The sequence below is a fragment of the Oncorhynchus nerka genome, linkage group LG26, assembly GCF_034236695.1.
Source record: "Oncorhynchus nerka isolate Pitt River linkage group LG26, Oner_Uvic_2.0, whole genome shotgun sequence".
In the NCBI taxonomy this organism is placed as follows: domain Eukaryota; kingdom Metazoa; phylum Chordata; class Actinopteri; order Salmoniformes; family Salmonidae; genus Oncorhynchus; species Oncorhynchus nerka.
The window spans coordinates 19,078,721-19,104,995 of NC_088421.1; the positions used below are offsets into that span (position 1 = coordinate 19,078,721).

Below are 26,275 nucleotides of genomic sequence, written 5' to 3' on the forward strand. Positions count from 1 at the left end.
CTTCACCTGGAGTCTACACCGTCTTCACCTGGAGTCTACACCGTCTTCACCTGGAGTCTACACCGTCTTCACATGGAGTCTACACTGTCTTCACCTGGAGTCTACACTGTCTTCACCTGGAGTCTACACTGTCTTCACCTGGAGTCTACACTGTCTTCACCTGTCCTGTCTTCACCTGGAGTCTACACTGTCTTCACCTGGAGTCTACACTGTCTTCACCTGGAGTCTACACTGTCTTCACATGGAGTCTACACTGTCTTCACCTGGAGAATCTTCTCAAATAACATAAAATCCAAGTACAATCATCCATTCTGGAATGGGGGTAGTCTAAAGTGACTTGTATCCAAGCCAAGCTCATTGGCCACTGTGTAGAACAGGAAACAATTAATTGCCCTTTTCCTGTCAAATGGAAATCAAACTTTTGGTTTAGTTTGAGGAGATGTCGTTCTTTTTACTGAATGATTACTTGTTAGTATTGTTGTTACAATGCTCTACACTCCCTTTCTTCAGGGAAAAGTGCCATAAGGCGTGTCTAAGTCCAGCTGTTGTAAAAAGCTGTGATTGAATTTTAGAAGTGGAGTAATAGTTATAATCAGGAAATAGAGACAGCGAGAGACGGATTTCAGAGGATTTTTCCACACATTTATTGTAATTGAATTGAAGAGGAAGTTTCAACATGATTCAACAGTTTCATATGAATAAATAGGCAACTAAATAAATATATCAATAAATATACTGAGGTTTTTATAAATACGTTTGAGGGTCAAGTAGGATGTGATGTTGTTCATTACGAAATCATTCCAATACAACTGGAATGTATGTAAATCTCAACAAAATAAAAACTATTGATAAATAAAAAATAAAATATAATTTTAGTACATAGTACTTGGTTGTATATAAGAAACCGACTGTCTTTTCATTTAAAAGTCTCATGCCACTCTAAATCTAGTATTGTATTTCAACCTGGATAGAAAATGATACAATTCAGGCTATAAATCTTATAAATACTTATTTGGTTTGTATCTTGTAACAGTTCAGAATTCCAGACTATTCATGGAATGATTCCCCCTCTTCATTTGTTGCTGTTGAGGAAAATAAAAGATTATGTTATTACAATATAATTGCCCATGTGAAGTTGATTCAGAACTTTTTGTGAAGCTAGATAAGAAAATTCCCCAAGCTCGGGATAAAGAAAGATGAAGGTCTGTGTGGTTTTAACAGGTCGGTTTACATCCTTAAACTCATACAGCCTATCTAGTACTTACTTGGCCAGCATCTTCTCAATGACCTTCTTGACCCAAGGAGCGCTGACATCCAGACAAATCTCCTGACCGCTCTTGCTCAGAGTGGCACTGCAGGACAGACACACAGCACAGTCAGACAATCATGAAACTTGGTAAAAAATACATTTTATTATCAGCATTAGCTAATGAAATTGGATGGTAGTCAGGGAGTAGGGCTGACTAATTGAAGTTATATATTTTTAAGTTAACGTTATATAGTAACCACATTTAATGTCAACATCATATAATAACCATATTTTACAGTAAGCATTTGCCAGTGTAATAGGACTATAATCAGGAAGCAGCAGGACTCACATGATCTCAGTGTCTCTGCAGTGCGAGCTGGGAGGGAACATCTCCACCTTCTTAATGAGTTTACCAATGCGTCTGCTCTCCGTCTCAATGCAGCGACATCGCAGGTCCGCCCCCATGCCTCTCAGACTCATCCCTGAAAGAGGTAAGAGGTCAAGGGTCAGCGGTAGAAGGAATACACAGTTATCCACCGTGATGACAAACACACTTGATTAGTGAGAGAGAGGGAAAGAGAGAGAGTCATTCACACATGACTGTAAGTTGATCTGGATAAAAGCGTGTGTTAAATGGCATATATGAAGTATATATACAGTATATATTTCATATATATAGAGAGAGATGCAGATGTATTTGTATGTACAATAAGATACAAGATACAGTACAATAAAGGTAAATAGTAATCCTACTGCTCATAACCATTATATTCATGTCCATTGGTGTCAATGCATTGAGTCAGAGTGATGTAGGTAATAATATAAACTCACCCTCAGTAATGGTCAGGAGGGCCAGGAGCACAACGACAAGGCTGGCTGACATTCTGATGCTCATCTTGGGGTTACAGATGATCCTACTAGAAATCCTCTAATAAAGTGTGTTGTTATCTCGCTGGTAACAAGTGTGTTATATCTTTCTCTTACTGTCAGTCCGGTTGCGAGTTCTCTTTTTTTCTTTCTCTTTTTCCTTCTCTGTCTGTGGCGAGTTTGAATCTTCCGCTGTGAGGAGAGCTGTTTTAAAGCCGAGTTCTGGAAGTGAGTCATTATGGCATATGGAAGATTGTGAAATCGGGGACTTGGCTGACTGGCTGAGTGAGGCAGGGTATTTCTCCATTTTACTCCTGAGTGACAGCAGTGGTGTAAAGTACTTAAGTAAAAATACTTTAAAGTACTACTTAATTATTATTATTTTTTTGAATTTGTTAGTAGTTACTATCTTGTCTCATCCCTACAACTCCCGTACGGGCTTGGGAGAGACGAAGGTCGAAAGCCATGCGTCCTCTGAAACACAACCCAACCAAGCTGCACTGCTTCTTAACACAGCGCGCATCCAACCCGGAAGCCAGCCGCACCAATGTGTCGGAGGCAACCTTGGTTAGCATCCACTGTGCCTGGCACGCCACATGAGTCGCTAGTGTGCAATGAGACAAGAATATCCCTACCGACCAAACCCTCCTAACCCGAACGACGCTAGGCCAATTGTGCATTGCCCCATGGACCTCCCTGTCGCGGCCGGCTGCGACAGAGCCTGGGCGCGAACCCAGAGTCTCTGGTGGCACAGCTAGCACTGCAATGCAGTGCCCTAGACCACTGTGTCACCCGGGAGGCCCCCGTAAGTTATTTTTTGAGGTATTTGACAACTTTTACTTCACTACATTCCTAAAGAAAACAAGGTACTTTTTACCCCATACATTTCCCTGACACCCAAAAGTTCTCATTACATTTTGAATGCTTAGCAGGATAAGAAAATGGTGTAATGCACACACTTACATATCAAGAGAACATCCCTGGTCATCTCTACTGCCCATGATCTGGCAGACTGACTAAACACAAATGTTTTGTTTTGTAAATTATGCCAGTGTTGGAGTGTGCGCATAGCTATCTGTAATATATGTTTGTTTGTTTGACAAATATAAATATTCTCGGTCTTATCCATAGTAAACTCATCATGTAGCCTACCCTACCCTCACTGTATCTGTGAGCTGTTGGCTAGAGTACATGTGTCAAGACCAAAGTAGACACAGTTGCATTTTAATTTTTGTACAAAAATAGCGGCGGAGTAGAAAATGCGATTGAAACACATTGAACTTAGATTTTTATTTGGTACATGAAAACGTAAGCGAAAAAGTACATTTTGTGTGAACTATGTCATCGTGCACTGACTTAATAACAAGTCAGTTTGGTGGAAACACACTCTTTATGCCGATTTTATAATATCGACTCCAACCCCATTCGATGCGTGGAACAGATGTGGGTGAGGCTAGGGGTGATGACATTTTTTTAAACTCACAAACGTTCTGATGAAGACCATGAGGCCAATACGTAAAGCTTATTAACGTTACGCAACGTAACGTAACCAACACTGCTAGCTAGCCAGCTAGCTCCCGATAAGCAGCATTGTAGAAACTTCACACTCAACGGTACGACTTGATTAGGGTAGTGTCAACAACGCAGCTAGCCTACCCCAGCAGTACTCTATCATTTTAATCATTTTAGTCAATTAGATTCTGAACATTCGAGACGTGTAGTCCACTTGTCATTCAATCTCCTCTGCATTAGCGTAGCCTCTTCTCTAGCCTGTCAACTATGTGTCTGTCTATCCCTGTTCTCTCCTCTCTGCACAGACCATACAAACGCTCCACACCGCATGGCCGCAGCCACCTAATCTGGTGGTCCCAGCGCGCACGACCCACGTGGAGTTCCAGGTCTCGGTAGCCTCTGGAACTGCCGATCTGCGGCCAACAAGGCAGAGTTCATCTCAGCCTATGTCTCCCTCCAGTCCCTCGACTTCTTGGCTCTGACGGAAACATGGATCACCACAGACAACACTGCTACTCCTACTGCTCTCTCTTCGTCCGCCCACGTGCTCTCGCACACCCGAGCTTCTGGTCAGCGGGGTGGTGGCACCGGGATCCTCATCTCTCCCAAGTGGTCATTCTCTCTTTCTCCCCTTACCCATCTGTCTATCGCCTCCTTTGAATTCCATGCTGTCACAGTTACCAGCCCTTTCAAGCTTAACATCCTTATCATTTATCGCCCTCCAGGTTCCCTCGGAGAGTTCATCAATGAGCTTGATGCCTTGATAAGCTCCTTTCCTGAGGACGGCTCACCTCTCACAGTTCTGGGCGACTTTAACCTCCCCACGTCTACCTTTGACTCATTCCTCTCTGCCTCCTTCTTTCCCTCCTCTCCTCTTTTGACCTCACCCTCTCACCTTCCCCCTACTCACAAGGCAGGCAATACGCTCGACCTCATCTTTACTAGATGCTGTTCCTCCACTAACCTCATTGCAACTCCCCTCCAAGTCTCCGACCACTACCTTGTATCCTTTTCCCTCTCGCTCTCATCCAACACTTCCCACTGCCCCTACTCGGATGGTATCGCGCCGTCCCAACCTTCGCTCTCTCTCTCCCCGCTACTCTCTCCTCTTCCATCCTATCATCTCTTCCCTCTGCTCAAACCTTCTCCAACCTATCTCCTGATTCTGCCTCCTCAACCCTCCTCTCCCTTTCTGCATCCTTTGACTCTCTATGTCCCCTATCCTCCAGGCCGGCTCGGTCCTCCCCTCCCGCTCCGTGGCTCGACGACTCATTGCGAGCTCACAGAACAGGGCTCCGGGCAGCCGAGCGGAAATGGAGGAAAACTCGCCTCCCTGCAGACCTGGCATCCTTTCACTCCCTCCTCTCTACATTTTCCTCCTCTGTCTCTGCTGCTAAAGCCACTTTCTACCACTCTAAATTCCAAGCATCTGCCTCTAACCCTAGGAAGCTCTTTGCCACCTTCTCCTCCCTCTTGAATCCTCCTCCCCCTCCCCCCCCCCTCCTCCCTCTCTGCAGATGACTTCGTCAACCATTTTGAAAAGAAGGTCGACGACATCCGATCCTCGTTTGCTAAGTCAAACGACACCGCTGGTTCTGCTCACACTGCCCTACCCTGTGCTCTGACCTCTTTCTCCCCTCTCTCTCCAGATGACATCTCGCGTCTTGTGACGGCCGGCCGCCCAACAACCTGCCCGCTTGACCCTATCCCCTCCTCTCTTCTCCAGACCATCTCCGGTGACCTTCTCCCTTACCTCACCTCGCTCATCAACTCATCCCTGACCGCTGGCTACGTCCCTCCCGTCTTCAAGAGAGCGAGAGTTGCACCCCTTCTGAAAAAACCTACACTCGATCCCTCCGATGTCAACAACTACAGACCAGTATCCCTTCTTTCTTTTCTCTCCAAAACTCTTGAACGTGCCGTCCTTGGCCAGCTCTCCCGCTATCTCTCTCAGAATGACCTTCTTGATCCAAATCAGTCAGGTTTCAAGACTAGTCATTCAACTGAGACTGCTCTTCTCTGTATCACGGAGGCGCTCCGCACTGCTAAAGCTAACTCTCTCTCCTCTGCTCTCATCCTTCTAGACCTATCGGCTGCCTTCGATACTGTGAACCATCAGATCCTCCTCTCCACCCTCTCCGAGTTGGGCATCTCCCGGCGCGGCCCCCACGCTTGGATTGCGTCCTACCTGACAGGTCGCTCCTACCAGGTGGCGTGGCGAGAATCCGTCTCCTCACCACGTGCTCTCACCACTGGTGTCCCCCAGGGCTCTGTTCTAGGCCCTCTCCTATTCTCGCTATACACCAAGTCACTTGGCTCTGTCATAACCTCACATGGTCTCTCCTATCATTGCTATGCAGACGACACACAATTAATCTTCTCCTTTCCCCCTTCTGACGACCAGGTGGCGAATCGCATCTCTGCATGTCTGGCAGACATATCAGTGTGGATGACGGATCATCACCTCAAGCTGAACCTCGGCAAGACGGAGCTGCTCTTCCTCCCGGGGAAGGACTGCCCGTTCCATGATCTCGCCATCACGGTTGACAACTCCATTGTGTCCTCGTCCCAGGCGCTAAGAACCTTGGCGTGATCCTGGACAACACCCTGTCGTTCTCAAATAACATCAAGGCGGTGGCCCGTTCCTGTAGGTTCATGCTCTACAACATCCGCAGAGTACGACCCTGCCTCACACAGGAAGCGGCGCAGGTCTAATCCAGGCACTTGTCATCTCCCGTCTGGATTACTGCAACTCGCTGTTGGCTGGGCTCCCTGCCTGTGCCATTAAACCCCTACAACTCATCCAGAACGCCGCAGCCCGTCTGGTGTTCAACCTTCCCAAGTTCTCTCACGTCACCCCGCTCCTCCGCTCTCTCCACTGGCTTCCAGTTGAAGCTCGCATCCGCTACAAGACCATGGTGCTTGCCTACGGAGCTGTGAGGGGAACGGCACCTCACTACCTCCAGGCTCTGATCAGGCCCTACACCCAAACAAGGGCACTGCGTTCATCCACCTCTGGCCTGCTCGCCTCCCTACCACTGAGGAAGTACAGTTCCCGCTCAGCCCAGTCAAAACTGTTCGCTGCTCTGGCCCCCAATGGTGGAACAAACTCCCTCACGACGCCAGGACAGCGGAGTCAATCACCACCTTCCGGAGACACCTGAAACCCCACCTCTTTAAGGAATACCTAGGATAGGATAAAGTAATCCTTCTCCCCCTCCCCCTTAAAGACCTAGATGCACTATTGTAAAGTGGCTGTTCCACTGGATGTCATAAGGTGAAAGCACCAATTTGTAAGTCGCTCTGGATAAGAGCGTCTGCTAAATGACTTAAATGTAATGTAAATGATTAAAGAGCAGTGATACTATCAAGAGCAGTGTGCGGGTTCCTTCTTTTTTTCTCATAATATTTGCATGAAAATCTGTCACCAATAGGATGGAAACCTAGCTACTGATGTGGTTTTCCAAACGCAAGGCTCAGTGCAAAATGGCAGTATTCCCATTGTTTACAAAAGTTTTTCTTTATTATGTCCAAATAAACGTCTCCAACCCTCATATTTACACACTCACAAACTGAAAATATATATGTGTACATTGTACAATCAATTGGTGTGAGAGAACCATTAACATTGAAGGGGCTGTAGTGGAGCGGGTCGAGAGTTTCAAGTTCCTTGGGGTCCACATCACCAATGAACTATCATGGTCCAAACACACCAAGACAGTCGTGAAGAGGGCACGGCAACACCTGAAAAATATTTGGCATGAGACCTCAGATCCTCAAAAAGTTCTACATCTGCACCATCGAGAGTATCCTGACCTGCTGCATCACCGCCTGGTATGGCAACTGCAAGGCATCTGATCGTAAGGCGCTACAGAGGGTAGTGCGTACAGCCCAGTACATCCCTGGGGCCAAGCTTCCTGCCATCCAAGACCTATAGACTAGGCGGTGTCAGAGGAAGGCCCCAAAAACTGTCAAAGACTCCAGTCACCCAAATCATAGACTGTTCTCTCTGCTACCGCAAGGCAAGCGGTACCAGAGCTCCAAGTCTAGGACCAAAAGGATTCTTAACAGCGTCTACCCCTAAGCCATAAGACTGCTGAACAATTAATCAAATGGCCACCCGGACTATTTACATTGACACCCCCCATTTGTTTTTAGACTGCTGCTACATGCTGTCTATCATCTAAGCATAGTCACTTTACCCATACCTACATGTACAAATGACCTCGACTAACCTGTACCCCGCACACTGTCTCGGTACTGGTACCCCCTGTATATAACCTTGTTTTATTGTTACTTTTTATTATATTTTGCATTAGTTTATTTTGTAAATATTTTCCTAACTCTTTCTTGAAATGCATTGTTGGTTAAGGGCTTGTAAGAAAGCTTTTCACGTGTGTTGTATTCGGCGCATGTGACAAATACGATTTGATTTGATTGATTGACAATTGACAATGCAAGTGATGGCCGCAGTCGAAACATGATTACCTTTGATCACATGATTTTTGTCAAGTTCATGCAGTCGACATGTAGGTCAGACAATTTGTATCCCCATAATACAACACACTTTAAAATAGTTTGACAAGAGATAAGAATGCGCCCATTGTTTTTTTTGCTGGCCAGGTCATGTGATCGGGACAAGTTTAATCACAGAAATGACTTTCAAACACATGAAAGGCACCCTCCTCCACTTTGCCTTATGCCCTTGGGCAAATCCCCGCAGCCATCTCTGTAGTCAGCCCAAATGACTAGCCAGGCAAAAGAAATTGGCAATTTAGGCACCTCAGCTCTCGTGTTTCATCGAGTTTGCGAGTGTACAATTATGTTCACTCCGGGCACGAAATGCCTTATAATTCAATTCGCAATCATTGTACATCCACTAACAAAATGATGACTGAAAACACAACAGTGGTCCATTTAAAGTTAATTAATTCTTCCCTTGCCCTGCAAGTGTCAACTCGTCAGACATCAGAAGTATCCACTTCATTTGAGGGGAAAGGGTGTGTCTTTTAAGTGTTTGGAATGCAGCTCTTCTTATTCCCAAACCACCGTCTCACTCCTACCAAATCGCTCATAGTGCCCTCTGTTGTCACGTGTTGCTGACGAAACTCCAAGGGTGACTTCCAGAGTGGTGCTTTGGCAATTCTTTTTACCTTTATTTAACTAGGCAAGTCAGTTAAGGACAAATTATTATCTACAATGACGGCCTACCCAATAAAGCCCCTTGAATTGAGTGGTGAGGGGATCAGTAAACTTCAGGACAATTGATGTTCCACCTTTAAATGATAAAATATCAGTAGGCTAACACTTAAACATTTAATTTCATAGGTATCTCATCTTTTGTGTTTGTCAAGTCTAGAATTCAGACATAAACAAATGCACGTGTCATATAATTAGTCACGCTTCTCCATTCTTGTGTGAAATTGCGCAAACTCAAAAATAACACTGTTCCTTATGGTATTCTAATTCGCTACGAAGGCGGCAGCGTTGCAGGCTCAATAGAAGTGTCTACGGGAGGGTCTAATTAGATACTACAACACCCTCGATAAGTTTTGCTCCTTCAGTTTAGGGGCTTGTGCGTGAACACGCAAATGGAGGGGAAGGGGGTGATTTGGGATTAAAGTGTGTGTTTCAACTAGCCTACTGCCTCCATCGGATGTTCTATTGGGCAAAATCATGAAGTGATACCACACCAGGGCCTTTGAGACGGGGCTTACGATGGGAAAAGGGTGGGCAGTGGACAATGGAGGGGGCAGGATTAGACCACACTGAGGAACCGATAGTGTGAGAGGGAAATAAGTATTTACTTCAACAAAAGCATATGTGTGTTTTGTTGTGATGCTGTTAGTGAGCTGTCGGAGCAGAGCTGGCCCTAGCCCAAATTGCATGAAATTAGTTATACAATTTCTGAATGTTCTCTCTGACACATAGCAAAATGTGTAGAATTGCAGAAAACTTGCTTTAAAATGGCAATATTTCCTCTATACTCAATGGCAAAATGTATAGAATTGCAGGAAATTAACTTTAAAACATAGAAGACTTGGGCCGGCCCTGATCATACACTATATATACAAAAGTATGTGAACAGCCCTTCAAATTTGTGGATTCGGCTATTTCAGCGACGCCCGTTGCTGACAAATGTATCAAATTGAGCACACAGCCATGCAATCTCCATAGACAAACATTGGCATTAAAATGGCCTTACTGAAGAGCTCAGTGACTTTCAACGTGGCACCGTCATAGGATGCCACCTTTCCAAGAAGTCAGTTGGAATCAAATTTCATAAAAATCTTCTGTCCTCTGTTGCAACATTCACTAGTGAGTTCCAAATTGCATCTTGAAGCAACGTCAGCACAATAACTATTCCTCTGGAGCTTCATAAAATGGGTTTCCATGGCCGAGCAGCCGCACACAAGCCTAAGATCACCATGCACACCACCAAACATCGACTGGCGAGGTGTAAAGTGGACTCTGCAGCAGTGAAAACACATTTTCTGGATGGAATAATGAATCACACTTCACCATCTGGCAATCTGACGGACAAATCTGGGTTTGATGGATACCAGGAGAACGCTACCTGCCAACTGTAAAGCGTGAGTAATTGTCAAAATTACATTTTGTTTTGTGTAAAGCTTCAGTCTTTTGTATTTTGTTTCATTTTTGAATTGTAACTTATCTGTTGATATGACATTTCTCCCAGTGCAGTATGTGTAAGATGAGGATCTACTGTTCCATGTGGGGTTAGGGTATCACGTGGACAGTGTGTTTGTAAGTACTCATATTTCTTTATGACATTTATTTTGTTTTTCATGCACAGTCTCATTAGGTTTATGGACATCTTGTACCCAGATATTTGAAATGTTAGAAAGTCCATTCTAACTGAGAACATTGTGGTCTCTGTATTTTCTTGTTTTTCTATAGAAAGCAGAGCCACTACCGTTTATGCATTTCACTTATTGCACTCAGATTGTTTTTATGCACTTTACTAACAGATTTATTTCACTTGATTGTGATTTAGAATTAACTTTACTTTATGGTGACTTCACCTTGCGGTGATTTCCCTCCTACATTATCCTATTTTAAATGTAAGCTTTGACAGAATCAACAACCCCAAATTAGTTTGTGTCCTGTGCTGAGTTTATTTTTTTCCAGGCTACATAAATACAAGTTCAATCTGTACTTCAATGCGCATCTGGTGTGCATTATAAAAAGAGGAAGAAAGAGGTTGCGAGAGGTGTAAAAGACTAAGGGAAAGAGGTAAGAACAGAGGAGTAGGGAAGACGCCATATGGTTAATGGATCACAGTGCTACCCTAATGTTCTCTCAGTTCATCACAATTACATAATAGTGTTTCTAGTGGTGTCTCCTAACCAGCATTTGGCTCCCAGTCGACCTGAAGGTTATCTTAAGAGCAGGTGAGGTGGCGATGATACGACTGGGGATTGGCATCCTCTCTCACATCAAAACATACCTGCAGACGAGAGACAGATGGGGAGCGAGAGATAGCATGTTTATGCTTTGTGTTTTTATTCTGACACTGTCAGTCATCATAATCATCAGGAGGTGAAATGCAAAACTGACCTTAGATCATTAACTCTGCGACTACTACATCTCTATCTGTATTTCAATGTAAAGCACCTCTTTAATAATACTTCCTGTTGACCCGACCAAGTGACCTCTTACCTCTGATCATGCTGTGCCCTCTATGTAGCCAGTTCAGGTGCGTAAGGGTTTCACCGACACAGCTGATATAACCTCTTGGATTTCGGTAGAAGAAGAGAGAGGGGTGAAGTGAAGGAGAGAGACTGTTATTGAGAAAATAAGGTAGTTAAAGAGACAGTGTTCAACAGTAATCTGTGTGTGTGGCCTCACCTGGTGTCCACACTAAGTGGCAGCAGACTATTTTATCTTGAAAAACAAGCACAGGCACATGAGGACAAATAACTACTATAGAGTAGTTGTAGAAATAATTAAGTGTCTTGCTATTCTCCATGGTTGGTCCTCTTGCCTATTCTTTGAAGGTGGAAGGAGCCACAGTTATCCACCTGAGCCTGCTTACTACACAACACAATCCATCAATCAGATTGATACATGAGTGTGTAGGTGTGGGTTATAAGGTGTCTAATTGTTCAATTTGTTTTCAATAAAAATGACCTGTTTTGTTTTTGTACATACATCACACCCTTACCTAAACAGCACCCTCACCTGAGAAGTAGAAATCAAAGGGATAGAAACTGGGAAATGAATAACTGCAGTTGACATAGCTACATACTGTACATGGAATAATACTCTTATTGCAATGTGGATGGCTCTTAAAAAAGCCTTTGGTTGTGCATCGTGTAGTCTATGGTGTTGCCTGGGAACAGCACCCTCTTCGAAGAAGTAGGAGGTGAATATCTCCCGCACACATATTGCCTCTCTTGCTGCCTCCTGAATTCCTCCAGGAGGCAGTCCCAGATAGCCCTGGTCACCGAAAGGTATCTGTAGGAATATGGAAGATAATATCATTATTCAACTTTTACATCACCAGGTCATTGTGGATTACTAAAGTGTGATATCACTTATAACAAATCATGATAACATTGGATAGATAGATGCATGTGCACACACATGTGCATGGGTAGCATGTGACAATAGCAGGATCATATTAGGATAGCATGAATACATAAATACCACTTGAAGCTTGATGATGAGTTGATCATTTGAATCAGCTGTGTAGTGCTAAGGCAAAAACAAAAATGTGCACTCCTTTGAGTCCACAGGACCAGGACTGAGAACCACTGCTCTTCATTGGGACCTATTCATCTGCAGACTGGCTTTCACAGCTCTCTGTATCTGAGGACAGAAAACCTCACAAGAAACAGACTTCATTAGACCACACTGAATATTATGTTACTATTATCTCCATCCTCACTTCTAGGGACTGGAACTACACAAATGTACATGCCCTATCCAGAATAACCTACTTTCTCACTTTGACAGTGGGTGCTGCTATCCTTTCACCCTCCTTCATGGCTGTTAGCTAGCTACCTACAAATACATTTGGAGTTTGTTTTTAACAGTGATAAATACGTCAAGATAGCTAGCCAATATGAAGTTAGGTAGCTGGTGATATTTAATTCACTTAGCTATCTAACGTTATCTATACAGTATGTAAAGTTGTCTAGATAGCTAGCTAGTTACGTTAGCAGCTCATTTGAGTTAGATTGCACTGTAACGTAAACCCACCCCATTCCGTACAAATGTGCTACAAAGAAAACTAATGGGACTGTAGCGACTTTGTTGACGTCAAAGTCGGGGGTGTGAACTAGGTTTCTATTCAAGCGTTGATCGACATGGTAATGGCTCTATAGTATTGGAGAAAAGTTTTTAAAAATGACCCTCTGTTACATCTTGACGTGTCATGTCGTAACGTACAGCACGCATAAAGCAACTATTTCTGTCTTACAATCTCTCTCCACCAGGTGTAGCACTTCTCTCATCCTTTCAAAACAAGAAATGGACAGTGACAGGGGTAAGAGGGGGGGATACCTAGGCATTTTTTTCATCATCATTGCATGCGATCATCATTCTCAAAGCCGCTGTTTACTTCTAAGATCACTTTAGCACCGCCCTAAACCCGATTCAAATTCGAAACAAACCTTCAAATGGGTATGTAATGACACATTATATAAACTCTTTATAGTGTTTTATTTATATTTTAGAGGCGATAAGGTGATAAGTTGGACAGATCGAGTGAAAAAAATGCAATTTTCCCACACAACATCTCTCCTTCTCACTATCACGCATTGGTTTCGCTTCCCCACCCGCCATTTTTAAAAAGACCAGGCTCATTGCCTTGTTGAATTATGCAAAAACGGGCAGCGTTTAGGTCATGTAATGGATTCTGTTGGAAAGGGGAGAAATTGTGCTTTACAATGGTATTGACATTACAGTTGATCTGGAAGTATTACGTTTTTGGGGCGCTAAAATAAGGGCAATTGTACGGACCAAGGCAATGTACGAGTTTATGTGAGTTTACGTTAGCTATTTAGCTAATAATACATCAGTTTTTTTTTATTCTAAATATATTTATTTGCTTGAATAGGTTCCCTGAGCCATGTGGACGATTGGAAACAGGGCAGCAAAGTGTGTTTGTCACCAGAGCGTTTTAGAGCATATTACTATTTACCTCTGAATAAATTCATGAAATGGAGAATGGATTAAACTATTTACCCATTTAATAACCAGACCTTCATACAAACTTGCTATGCTGAATTCTTGACACACAATCTAACATGCTGCTATAAACTGACAAAGCGGCCTAAGCGGCACTCAGCAATTTACCGTGTACTAGTGTAGACGAGCCATAACACATGCAGTGCATCACTCTGAGGGTTTTTGCGCTGCACTCACTAACTGACCAATACAATAACGTTCTCACCCCCCACACACACACTGATCCAATGAAATGACAGATTTCTCGACACACACACAGGCATTTCGCTACACCCACAATAACATCTGCAAAATATGTGTATGTGACCAATAAACATTTGATTTGACACACTGATCCAATAAACATTTCATTCTGCCACATTGTTTTGTTTAAAATGTGACACGTCCAATCAGATAATACAGATCTTCTTCTGACAGCTAGCTTGATTGACAGCTAAATATGCAGATGTGTTCTGCAAGCATTGCACATGTGGATAGTTAGCTGTCGTTTAACTCATGTAGGCTAGCTGTCAGAGTAAAATCATGGACAAGTTTTTAAAACGTGTAGCTCCCTCTTCTTCTACTGCTGCTTCCAATGTCAACAACAAGGCAGACAACCCAGTCCCTGTCAAGAAGAGAAAATACCACCCAGACTTCATCAAATATGGTTTTACATATATAGAAAGTCAGGGTGAGTTTGGACCAGTGGAGGCAGGTGACTTGAAAAATTGAGGAGGATGGGAGACACACGGTATAGGTGCGGAAAGCACAGAGACAACAAAGTGTGTTTCAAATACTAATTATTTTAACCTAAAGAATTTAATAATAATTTATAGTACAATATTATGGGGAATGGGAATGAGAGGGCTACATACTGTGTTGGAAAGGGATCACAGCAGTGATTGTATGAGGCATGAGTTGAGGTGTTCAGAGGCTTGACCGGTGCAGGACAGGATTTGACTGGGAAGACAAACAAACAATAATACAATACACTACACAGTTAGACAAAAGAGCTAAGAATGAGTTAGTCCAAGTAAGAAGTAAAATCATTGATGTGTAATAATGTGATTTTGTTTGTATGTGATTGACTCTGCATACAATAATGAGAGAAAATTGATAGGGGTACTCACAGTGCTTGGAGGGGAAACATTCAATGTGCCAGTGGATGAGCAGGCACATGAGACTTGGCTTCAGTTCATGTCAGGAGAGAGTTGACAATGGTAGCAGAGTGGAGTGGAGTAGTCATCACCTCTTAATCAGGGAACAGGAGGGGACTTAGATACATTTCACTACAGCTGCTCTATCGTAGGTTTGGACATCAAGTTTCTCTATGAAGATAAACTCAGACATCTCAAAATTCAGTAAGTCAAACACAGACTGCGCATCTCGCACACTTGACACATTAAAGTAGCCCAAGAAACATTACTGAATAAAGCCCTGATCATCCATATACCTGACAACTGCAAGCAGACTGTTGGCACCATAGGTCCCAGAGTGGTGGGGCAAGTTTAACCCCCTGGGGCGTGAAGTTTTTCCTTATATGTTAACCTAACTAGGAAAACTCTATAAGGTATGACAGTGATTAATCAGTTGTAAAAAAGGTTTTATATGAGCTATGATGGGTCCAGTTGTTCCTAATCAGGTCACATGTTGTTGTTTTTACTCCTGAAAAAATAACTCCTGGCCCTGGGTGGATGAAAACCCTGTGAAACTGCAGCTACCTTATATTTGTTCATGTTAATTGTATTTAGACTAGATTATGAGGGGGATTTCCTCTACCCAGACACAGAGACAACAATTTATAGATGATAGAACTCACAGGGCTGACCTTGCTATATGCATGTTTGCATCATACAGGCCTATGCAACTGTAGGCCTCATAAAACATTTATTCACATCTGTCATCAGTATTATGTTGAGGATTAATTCCAGTGAATAATTTGGGATTAAAAATGTATAGGCAGCCTAGCCAGCCCAATTTTTAATATAAACAAAATTTGATCACATTCACATTTTCTCATGACACACAATGGACTATAAATATATAACATTACCAATTAGTTTACCCTGACCAGATGGACAGGGCGCATAGGCTGTAAGTAGCCTACAGTTGATCAGATTGAAAAATAATCTTGTTTTCATCTCATGCAGCATATCAGATTTGTTTGGGTATGGCCTAGGCTACTGCAACATTTATGTCATGAGTTTTTGCTTGTGTCTGTAGTTACCCTTGTTGGCGGAACTTTCCCACTGGTCACATTCTTCCATGCCCAAAGGCGCAGTGGTGTTGATAAACCGCTTAAGAACATCCCTTTTTCTTCTTACTTCTCGTTGTGTTTGAATATGCAGACCTTTGTCATAATCAATGCAGATTTTTCCCAGAAGCTTGAATCTGATATGGCCATTTTTATGCTTCCTGCTTTTGTTTAGCTGAATGATCGATGTTCTTTGGGTCACTGTACCCACCTTTCGACCAAGGCTCAACCTTTCCATAAAGCAAGCATTGCCAGTACTTTTGATACTGGTTGGTGTTGAACGCCCTCCCCTTTTTATCCTTCTTCATGAAACAGATCTCAGGCAGAGGTGGACCCTCGCTTTTAATGTGCACCTTTTCTGTGTACCCCAGAGAATGAAAGGGATTCTTTACACAGAGAACCCCCATAGTGCTCTGTGGAACAATCCCAATACAACACACTTGGTTCATTCCCTGATCCTAATTTTATGATTGGATGGGTTTTGTATTGAAGTCTATGTAGCCAGAGGAGGATAGAGGCGACAGTAGCTGTATATATATATTAATATTTGGTAACATATGAATATATTTAGTATAGTTTTATTAAAAAGGATCACTTTTTTAATGTTTCACTAATTGTATTTTTATGGAATTTCACTGAGGAGGATGATCCTCCCCTTCCTCCTCTGAGGAGCCTCCGCTGGTGTAGCCCGAAGTGGGTCCTATGCAATGAGCTGTTAGCTAATGAGAGCATGAAACCTTCCAAAATGAAAAGGCATCTGGGCACCAAGCATCCAAGCCATAAAGATAGACAGCTGACTTTTTTAAAAGGAAATGTCAATATCTGGAGGCCTCACAAGAGTCATTGAACAAGGTATGCACAGTACAAGAAAAGTCACTTTGCGCATCATACCTTGTGGCCCAGCATATTGCTAAGTGCAAAAAAGCCCACACCAGCGCAGAGGATCTCATACTCCCTGCTGCGATTGATATGTACACTGAAATTGTGGGATAGTACACTGAAATGTACACTGAAATTGTGGGATATGGGGAGGGAGCACCAGCAGGTGCTTTATCATGCCGAGGTCCGCTGGCTTTCCAGGGTAAACTTTTGGGTCGTGTCACGTTCTGACCTTGGTTCTTTTGTTATATCTTTGTTTTTGTATGGTCAGGGCGTGAGTTGGGTGGGTTGTCTATGTTCGTTTTTCTATGTTGTGTTTTGAGTTTGGCCTGGTATGGTTCTCAATCAGAGGCAGGTGTCGTTAGTTGTCTCTGATTGAGAATCATACTTAGGTAGCCTTTTTCCACCTGTGTTTCGTGGGTGTATATTTTCTGTGTCTGTGTGTTCCACACGGAACTGTTTCGGTTGGTTATTTCACGTGTCGTTTATTGTTTCGTTTCAGTGTTCACTTGTTTTAATAAAGAGCATGAACACGTACCACGCTGCGCATTGGTCCTCCGATCCTTACTACTCCTGCTCGTCGTCGGAGGAGGAAGACAGCTGTTACAGGTCGCTTTTATGAGCTTCAAACATTTTGATTGTGAGGAACTGCTTGTGCAGGTTTGCCTACCTGGTGGATATTTTTGATAATCTGAATTTGCTCAATGTGTCAATGCAAGGGAGGAGGCACAATCAATTTGAACAGAGGGACAAAGCGGATGCCTTCAAGATTAACTTTACCATTTGGGCAAATCATGTTTCTTTACAGACTCACGTCATGTGCGCGAGCGTTGAAAAATACATTTAGAAATCTATATTATTCAATTATTGCACCCACACTGCTCGTGCGTGCCAACGAGCATCTGCGTTGCAAAGGGCTAAAATAGAAGTTCTATTTGTGACACAGATCGCGCTGCAAGTCCTGCCTCTCCCATCTCCTCATTGGTTTATAGAAGCAGGTACCCACGTGTCATCTCCTCATTGGTTATACCCACGTGGGTGATTGAAAGACGAACAAGATCAGTGGCGGTAATGCACCTAATTTATGAAAGTTGCCCATCGCAATATCAAAAATAAAAATTAAAAATCAAATGTATTTATATAGCCCTTCGTACATCAGCTGATATCTCAAAGTGCTGTACAGAAACCCAGCCTAAAACCCCAAACAGCAAGCAATGCAGGTGTAGAAGCACGGTGGCTAGGAAAAACTCCCTAGAAAGGTCAAAACCTAGGAAGAAACCTAGAGAGGAACCAGGCTATTTGGGGTGGCCAGTCCTCTTCTGGCTGTGCCGGGTGGAGATTATAACAGAACATGGCCAGATGTTCAAATGTTCATAAATGACCAGCATGGGCCAATTTACAGTTGAAACTGGAGCAGCAGCATGGCCAGGTGGACTGGGGACAGCAAGGAGTCATCATGTCAGGTAGTCCTGAGGCATGGTCCTAGGGCTCAGGTCCTCCGAGAGAGAGAAAGAAAGAGAGAAAGAGAGAATTAGAGAGAGCACACTTAAATTCACACAGGACACCGAATAGGACAGGAGAAGTACTCCAGATATAACAAACTGACCCTAGCCCCCCGACATATAAACTACTGCAGCATAAATACTGGAGGCTGAGACAGGAGGGGTCAGGAGACACTGTGGCCCCATTCGAGGACACCCCCGGACAGGGCCAAACAGGAAGGATATAACCCCACCCACTTTGCCAAAGCACAGCCCCCACACCACTAGAGGGATATCTTCAACCACCAACTTACCATCCTGAGACAAGGCTGAGTATAGCCCACAAAGATCTCCGCCAAGGAGAAATATAAAGTCAAGAGAAGAAAAAGTCAAGAGAAGAAAAAGCCTAGAAGGAGGAGTGATGACTAGAAACGATTCAGTTGATCGTTTTATGTGTGGATTAATTGTCGAAGTAGAGGACCTTGTGTATTTCAAGTAAAATAACAACTCGTTTATATCTCAGGACAAATTAGCTAGCAACAGCAAGCTGTGATTGCATTTTAGAAGTGGATTAATGGTTATATACAGGAAATAGAGACAGCGAGAGACGGATTTCAGAGTTGTTTTTTTTTACACATTTATTGTAATTGAATTAGATTGGAAGTTTCAACATGATCCAACAGTTTAACATGAATAAATAGGCAACTAAATAAATGTATCAATAAATATACTGAGGTTTGCATGAATACATTCGTTTGAGGGTCAAGTAGGATGTGACGTTATTCATTACGAAATCATTCCAATACAACCGGAATGCATGTAAATCTCATAATTTGGTTATAACAATGAAAGAAAAACACTTTATAAATACAAATAAAATATAAGTTTAGTACATAGTACTTGGTTGTATATAAGAAACCGACTGTCTTTTCACTTAAAACAGTCTCATGCCACTCTACATCTAATATTGTATTTCAACCTGGATAGAACATGATAGAATTCAGCCTATCAATCTTATAAATACTTATTTGGTTTGTATCTTGTAAACAGTTCAGAATCCCAGAGTATTCATGGGATGATTCCCTCTCTTCATTTGTTGCTGTTGAGGAAAATAAAAGACTACGTTATTACAATATAATCAACAATGTCAAGTTGATTCAGTACTTTTTGTGAAGCTAGATAAGAAAATTCCCCAAGCTTAGGATAATGAAAATGTAAGAAAATGTCACTTGAACCTAGACATATTTCTGTCAGGTGAAGCAAGTCATATTTCTGTCAGGTGAAGCAAGTCATATTTCTGTCAGGTGAAGCAAGTCATGCTGTATTTGCTGTATATTCTGTATTTATGACATCATTTTGTCCAATCAAACTCTTAAATGACAGTCATCCTATCTGTGTTGTTTTACCGGGTCGGTTTACATCCTTAGGCCCTACGAGTTCATATTGTACTTACTTGGCCAGCATCTTCTCAATGACCTTCTTGACCCAAGGAGCGCTGACATCCAGACAAATCTCCTGACCGCTCTTGCTCAGAGTGGCACTGCAGGACAGACACACAGCACAGTCAGACAATCATGAAACTTGGTAAAAAATACATTTTATTGTCAGCATTAGCTAATGAAATTGGATGGTAGTCAGGGAGTAGGGCTGACTAATTGAAGTTATATATTTTTAAGTTAACGTTATATAGTAACCACATTTAATGTCAACATCATATAATAACCATATTTTACAGTAAGCATTTGCCAGTGTAATAGGACTATAATCAGGAAGCAGCAGGACTCACATGATCTCAGTGTCTCTGCAGTGCGAGCTGGGAGGGAACATCTCCACCTTCTTAATGAGTTTACCAATACGTCTGCTCTCCGTCTCAATGCAGCGACATCGCAGGTCAGCCCCCATGCCTCTCAGACTCATCCCTGAAAGAGGTAAGAGGTCAAGGGTCAGCGGTAGAAGGAATACACAGTTATCCACCGTGATGACAAACACACTTGATTAGTGAGAGAGGGAAAGAGAGAGAGTCATTCACGCATGACTAAGTTGCTCTGGATAAAAGCGTGTGTTGAATGGCAGATATAAAGTATATATACAGTATATATTTCATATATATAGAGAGAGATGCAGATGTATTTGTATGTACAATAAGATACAAGATACAGTACAATAAAGGTAAATAGTAATCCCACTGCTCATAACCATTATATTCATGTCCATTGGTGTCAATGCATTGAGTCAGAGTGATGTAGGTAATAATATAAACTCACCCTCAGTAATGGTCAGGAGGGCCAGGAGCACAACGACAAGGCTGGCTGACATTCTGATGCTCATCTTGGGGTTACAGATGATCCTACTAGAAATCCTCTAATAAAGTCTACGGTTGTTATCTAGCTGGTAAAAGGTACTGTAAAGTATTTTATTGTTATATCTTTCTCTCTTTGTCAGTCCAGTTGTGAGTTCTTTCTTTCTTTCCTTCCTTCTCTGTCTGTGGTGAGTTCGAATCTGCCGCTGTGAGAAGAAAACCGCTTTGTCTGCCACTGTGGGGAGAGAGCTGTTTTAAAGCCGAGTCCTGGGAGTGAGTCATTGTGGCATATGGAAGATTGTGAAATCTGGGATTTGGCTGACTTTGAGGGCTTATTGAGGTAGGGAATTTCTCACTTTAACTCATGAGTGACAGCAAGACACATTGACTTGATACCGGTACCCCCTGTATATAGCCTCATTATTGTTATTTTATTGTGTTACTTATTTATAGATTTGATTTTTTACTTTAATTTATTGAGTAAATATTTCCTTAACTCTATTTTCTTAAAACTGCATTGTTGGTTAAGGGCTTGTTGATTTTGATTTATCAACAGCTTTCTCATGGAACAACCTCTGTCACATCATACAGATGGAATAATGCCAAGTTAAAGTGTTATGAAATTTGATGAAACGCTTGAGTTTTGAATGCATTGATGATTCTTTACGAAACAGATTCATTTTCTAAACTATTCATATGAGTAAAGTGCACGGCGCTATATTGCTCACTGACAACTTTGTATTAACACATTTCAGACGAGTACATTGGAATCCTAACTGGCATCGACTAATAGAACATTTCTAATGCAACCTAGCTGTGGACAAATGGCTGAAATATGCGTATTGTGTCACAAGACATTCGTCACACAGGATGGAACGTTTCAACAAAGAATCATCATCGCCAGTGATTAGGCTCACCGGATCACAAAACTTCTGAACCTAACTATGATATGAGGGCCAGTAGTTTACCCTGACAGCCTGGCCACAGACCCTATTTATTTTATTCTACCATTGAGAGGGGCATGATATACTGTATGTTCGCTCACCTACTGTATGATGGGGAGTTTCAATGAAGACATAGTAGGGAAAAGCAGGCAGACAACACAATGCTTGAATTTCATCCAATTTAATTAAATTCAATAATCTTTCATTAAAATAACTACATTTTATTGCAAGTAGGGCTACTTTACACAACCCGGGCCTCTAAAGCTGACTGATATTTTATTTACAAAAATAGGCCTACCTAATAACACTTTAAATCATCATCTCTGTGCATGCGTTACACAGAGTATAGAAAACATTAAGAACTTACGCTCTTTCCATGATATAGATTGACCAGGTGAATCCAGGTGAAATCTATGATCCCTTATTGATGTCACTTAATAAATCCACTTAAAATCAGTGTAGATGAAGGAGAGGAGACAGGTTAAAGAAGGATTTTTAAGCCTTGAGACAATTGAGACATGGATTGCGTGTGTATACCATTCAGAGGGTGAATGGGCAAGACAAAAGATTTAAGTGCCTTTGAACGGGGTATGGTTATAGATGCAAGGCACACCAATTTGTGTCAAGAACTGCAACACTGCTGGGTTTTTCACACTCAACAGTTTCCTGTGTGTTTCAATAATTGTCCACCACCCAAAGGACATCCAGCCAACTTGAAACAACTGTGGAAAACATTGGAGTCAACATGGTCCAGTATCCCTGTGGAACACTTTCGACACCTTCAGTAGTATATGCCTCGATTAATTGAGGGTGTTCTGAGGGCAAAAGGGGGGGGGGTCCTAATCTTTGGTATACTCAGTCTATATCACAATCTCTGTCCACACTTTAAATATAATGTTCTGTTATAAACATTACATTCACTAAAACAGGAAGTGACAAACAATACAATATAAGCAAACATTGAGTAACTGAAATTACATTCCTCCAGACAGGCAGGGTGCCAGAGCTTGCCGTGGGATCTACACACATGAAAAGAATTCAACATGAACCAACACATCTGGCCCGTACAATTACGACATCACACAACATATGACCATTCAGCCCCATCTGTGAGAGGAAGTGTGTCTTTAAATGAAATGTAATAAGATTGATGGGGTATTTTGTATAAACTAAGCAAAAAAAGAAATGTCCCCTTTTCAGGACCCTGTCTTTCAAAGATAATTCCTTAAAATCTAAATACCTTCACAGATCTTCATTGTAAAGGGTTTTAAACACTGTTTCCCATGCTTGTTCAATGAACCATACACAATTACGGAACATGCACTGTGGAACAGTCGTTAAGACACGAACAGCTTACAGACGGTAGGCAATTAAGGTCAAAGTTATGAAAACTTAGGACACTAAAAAGGCCTTTCTACTGACTCTGAAAAACACCAAAAGAAAGATGCCCAGGGTCCCTGCTCATCTGCGTGAACGTGCCTTAGTCATGCTGCAAGGAGGCATGAGGACTGAAAATGTGGCCAGGGCAATAAATTCCAATGTCCGTATGGTGAGACGCCTAAGACAGCGCTACAGCGAGACAGGGCGGACAGCTGATCGTCCTCGCAATGGCAGACCACGTGTAACAACACCTGCACAGGATTGGTACATCCGAACATCACACCTGCGGTACAGGATGGCAACAACAACTGCCCGAGGTACACCAGGAACGCACAATCCCTCCATCAGTGCTCAGACTGTCTGCAATTGGCTGAGAGAGGCTGGACTGAGGGCTTGTAGGCCTGTTGTAAGGCAGGTCCTCACCAGACATCACCGGCCACAACATCGACCATGGGCACAAACTCACCGTCGCTGGACCAGACAAGACTGGCAAAAAGTGATCTTCACTGACGAGTCACGGCTTTGTCTCACCAGGGGTGATGGTCGGATTCGCGTTTATCGTTGAAGGCATGAGCGTTACACCGAGGCCTGTACTCTGGAGCTGGATCGATTTGGATGGGGAAGGTCCGTCATGGTCTGGGGCGGTGTGTCACAGCATCATTGGACTGAGCTTGATGTCATTTCAGGCAATCTCAACGCTGTGCGTTACAGGGAAGACATCCTCCTCCCTCATGTGGTACCCTTCCTGCAGACTCATCCTGACATGACCCTCCAGCATGACACTGCCACCAGCCAAACTGCTCGTTCTGTGTGTGATTTCCTGCAAGACAGGAATGTGTTCTGCCATGGCCAGCGAAGAGCCCGGATCTCAATCCCAATGAGCACGTCTGGGACCTGTTGGAATGGAGGGTGAGGGCTAGGGCCATTCCCCCCAGAAATGTCCGGGAACTTGCAGGTGCCTTGGTGGAAGAGTGGGGTAACATCTCACAGCAAGAACTGACAAATCTGGTTCAGTCCATGAGGAGGAGATGCACTGCAGTACTTAATGCGGCTGGTGGCCACACCAGATACTGACTGTTACTTTGATTTTGACCCCCCCTTTGTTCAGGGACACATTATTCCATTTCTGTTAGTCACATGTCTGTGGAACTTGTTCAGTTTATGTCTCAGTTGTTGAATCTTGTTATGTTCATACAAATATTTACATATTTACAAATATACACATGTTAAGTTTGCTAAAAAATAAACGCAGTTGACAGTGAGAGGATGTTTATTTTTTGCTGAGTTTAGTTCATAGATTTTGCTGCAATGCTATAAGTAGGGAAATTCTTTTTTTTCTGACCTTAAAGTGACCTCACTGGGAAAACTCAGTAACTGATAACAGAGGGCTCGTTTAAGGCAAAAGCAACTGACTGTAGACAAAAGTCAAAGAGTGAAGTCAGCAACATGCATCTGCAACAGTTGAAAGTTAGACACTATAGGGACAGATCTAAATTTACTGGGGGAGGGTTGTGTTTTTTAAAATTTGGATACAAGGTAGGGTAGTGCGTATTTACATTCACTCTTCTGTTCGTATTTTCCTTGGTTTACATTCACTCTTCTGTTCGTATTTTCCCTATAAACAATAGCTTGACTTACCTTTTTATATTACCCTAATAAAGTTTAGAAACGTTTGTGAAGGTTTGGTATGGTGTGGTTATTGTTGAGCTTTAGCTGCTGCAGGCCTATGATATGAAGGCAGATCGCCCCAGCTCTCCCGGCCCAACCCGACTCTCCAACTGACTCAGACAGGTGAACTTGAGGTGAGGAAGTCTGTTTCAGGGCTACCAGAGTTACTCCTATAATCTAACAATGTAATGCTTATCTTTGTAAAAATATTTGTATCAAAAATGTACGAATTAGCCTCCTTTTGTACGTCTCTATCTGTATAGATGACACAGGAGCCATTTGACATAAAGAAATGCATGTAGGTGTTGTAGCATGCCACCAGCAAATCTCTCTCTCTCTATATCTTTCTGGGGTTAGGCCTAAGCTTCTCTTCCTTTATATATTTGTACATAAAACATTCTCCATTCAGGCTGCAATGGCGTCGATTTACTCTCTAACTCGATTTAATCACGAGTAGTCGGGGGAAAAAACTGGGAAAATATGTGTTCTTTCTTTACAAAACACAATTTTCCACCACCATATTAGTGGCTAATGCTACTTGCTGATGTTGTGCCCTGTGTAGAGCCAGGGGTCACCCTTAGTGGAATCGTCCAAAACCGGATGCATCTGGTTTTCAGGGATACAGATAATTCAACCTACACTATATCATATATATTTCACAACTCAGGATATGACCCAAGCTGCAGACACAGGTGGCGGATAGTACAGTTCTCAATAATTTATTACAACACGGGGCAAATGTCAGGTCGAGTACAGGCAGAGGTTCGTAATCAGGTCAGAGTCAGGAAGGTACAGAACGGCTGGTAGGCTCAGGGACAGGGCAGGCAGAATGGTCAGAACCGGGAATACGAGGAAACAAACACTTGAGAAACAGGAAAACGGGAAAGCACGCTGGTAAGACCTGACAAGATAAGACGAACTGGCAACAGACAAACAGAGAACACAGGTATGAATGCTCAAGGGATAATGGGGAAGATGGGCGACACCTGGAGGGGAGGTGGAGACAAGCACAAAGACAGGTGAAACAATCAGGGTGTGACAATATACAAAAATATGTGGACACCCCTTCAAATGAGTGGATTCGGCTATTTCAGCCATACCTGTTGCTGACAGGTGTATAACATCGAGCACACAGCCATGCGATCTCCATAGAGAAACATTGGCAGTAGAATGGCCTTACTGAAGAGCTCAGTGACTTTCAACGTGGCACTGTCATAGGATGCCACCTTTCCAACAAGTTATTTTGTCAAATTTCTGCCCTGTTAGCGCTACAATGGTCAACTGTAAGACTGTAAGTGCTGTTATTGTGGAGTGGAAACGTCAAGGAGCAACAACGGCTCAGCTGCGAAGTGGTAGGCCGTGTAAAATCATCTATCCTCGGTTGCAACAGTCACTACAGAGTTCCAAACTGCCACTGGAAGCAGCGTCAGCACAATAACTGTTCGTCGGGAGCTTCATGAAATGGGTTTCCATGATCAAGCAGCAACACACAAATCTAAGATCACCATGCACAATGCCAAGTGTCAACTTGAGTGATGTAAAGCT

The 26,275-nt window shown here is 42.8% G+C and overlaps 2 protein-coding genes and 1 long non-coding RNA gene across 3 annotated transcripts; 1 reads left to right on the top strand and 2 right to left on the bottom strand.

The window, feature by feature from the left end:
- Positions 1–715: 715 nt before the first annotated feature.
- LOC115110625 (permeability factor 2-like) lies at positions 716–2,319 on the bottom strand. Its single transcript, XM_029636438.2, has 4 exons — positions 2,081–2,319; positions 1,599–1,731; positions 1,266–1,352; positions 716–1,082 (listed from the first exon to the last, which is right to left on the bottom strand). Exons 1-4 carry the CDS (start codon positions 2,142–2,144, stop codon positions 1,073–1,075), a joined length of 294 nt encoding a protein of 97 aa, XP_029492298.1. The 5' UTR covers positions 2,145–2,319; the 3' UTR covers positions 716–1,072.
- Positions 2,320–19,051: 16,732 nt separating this feature from the next.
- Positions 19,052–20,786, bottom strand: LOC115110624 (permeability factor 2-like). The gene is made up of 4 exons (XM_029636437.2): positions 20,704–20,786; positions 20,226–20,358; positions 19,893–19,979; positions 19,052–19,538 (listed from the first exon to the last, which is right to left on the bottom strand). Exons 1-4 carry the CDS (start codon positions 20,765–20,767, stop codon positions 19,529–19,531), a joined length of 294 nt encoding a protein of 97 aa, XP_029492297.1. The 5' UTR covers positions 20,768–20,786; the 3' UTR covers positions 19,052–19,528.
- A 154-nt stretch (positions 20,787–20,940) lies between these two features.
- LOC135564668 (uncharacterized) lies at positions 20,941–24,741 on the top strand. The gene is made up of 2 exons (XR_010461194.1): positions 20,941–21,078; positions 22,671–24,741. It is a non-coding gene; the product is annotated as an uncharacterized LOC135564668 (long non-coding RNA).
- The last annotated feature ends 1,534 nt before the right edge of the window (positions 24,742–26,275 follow it).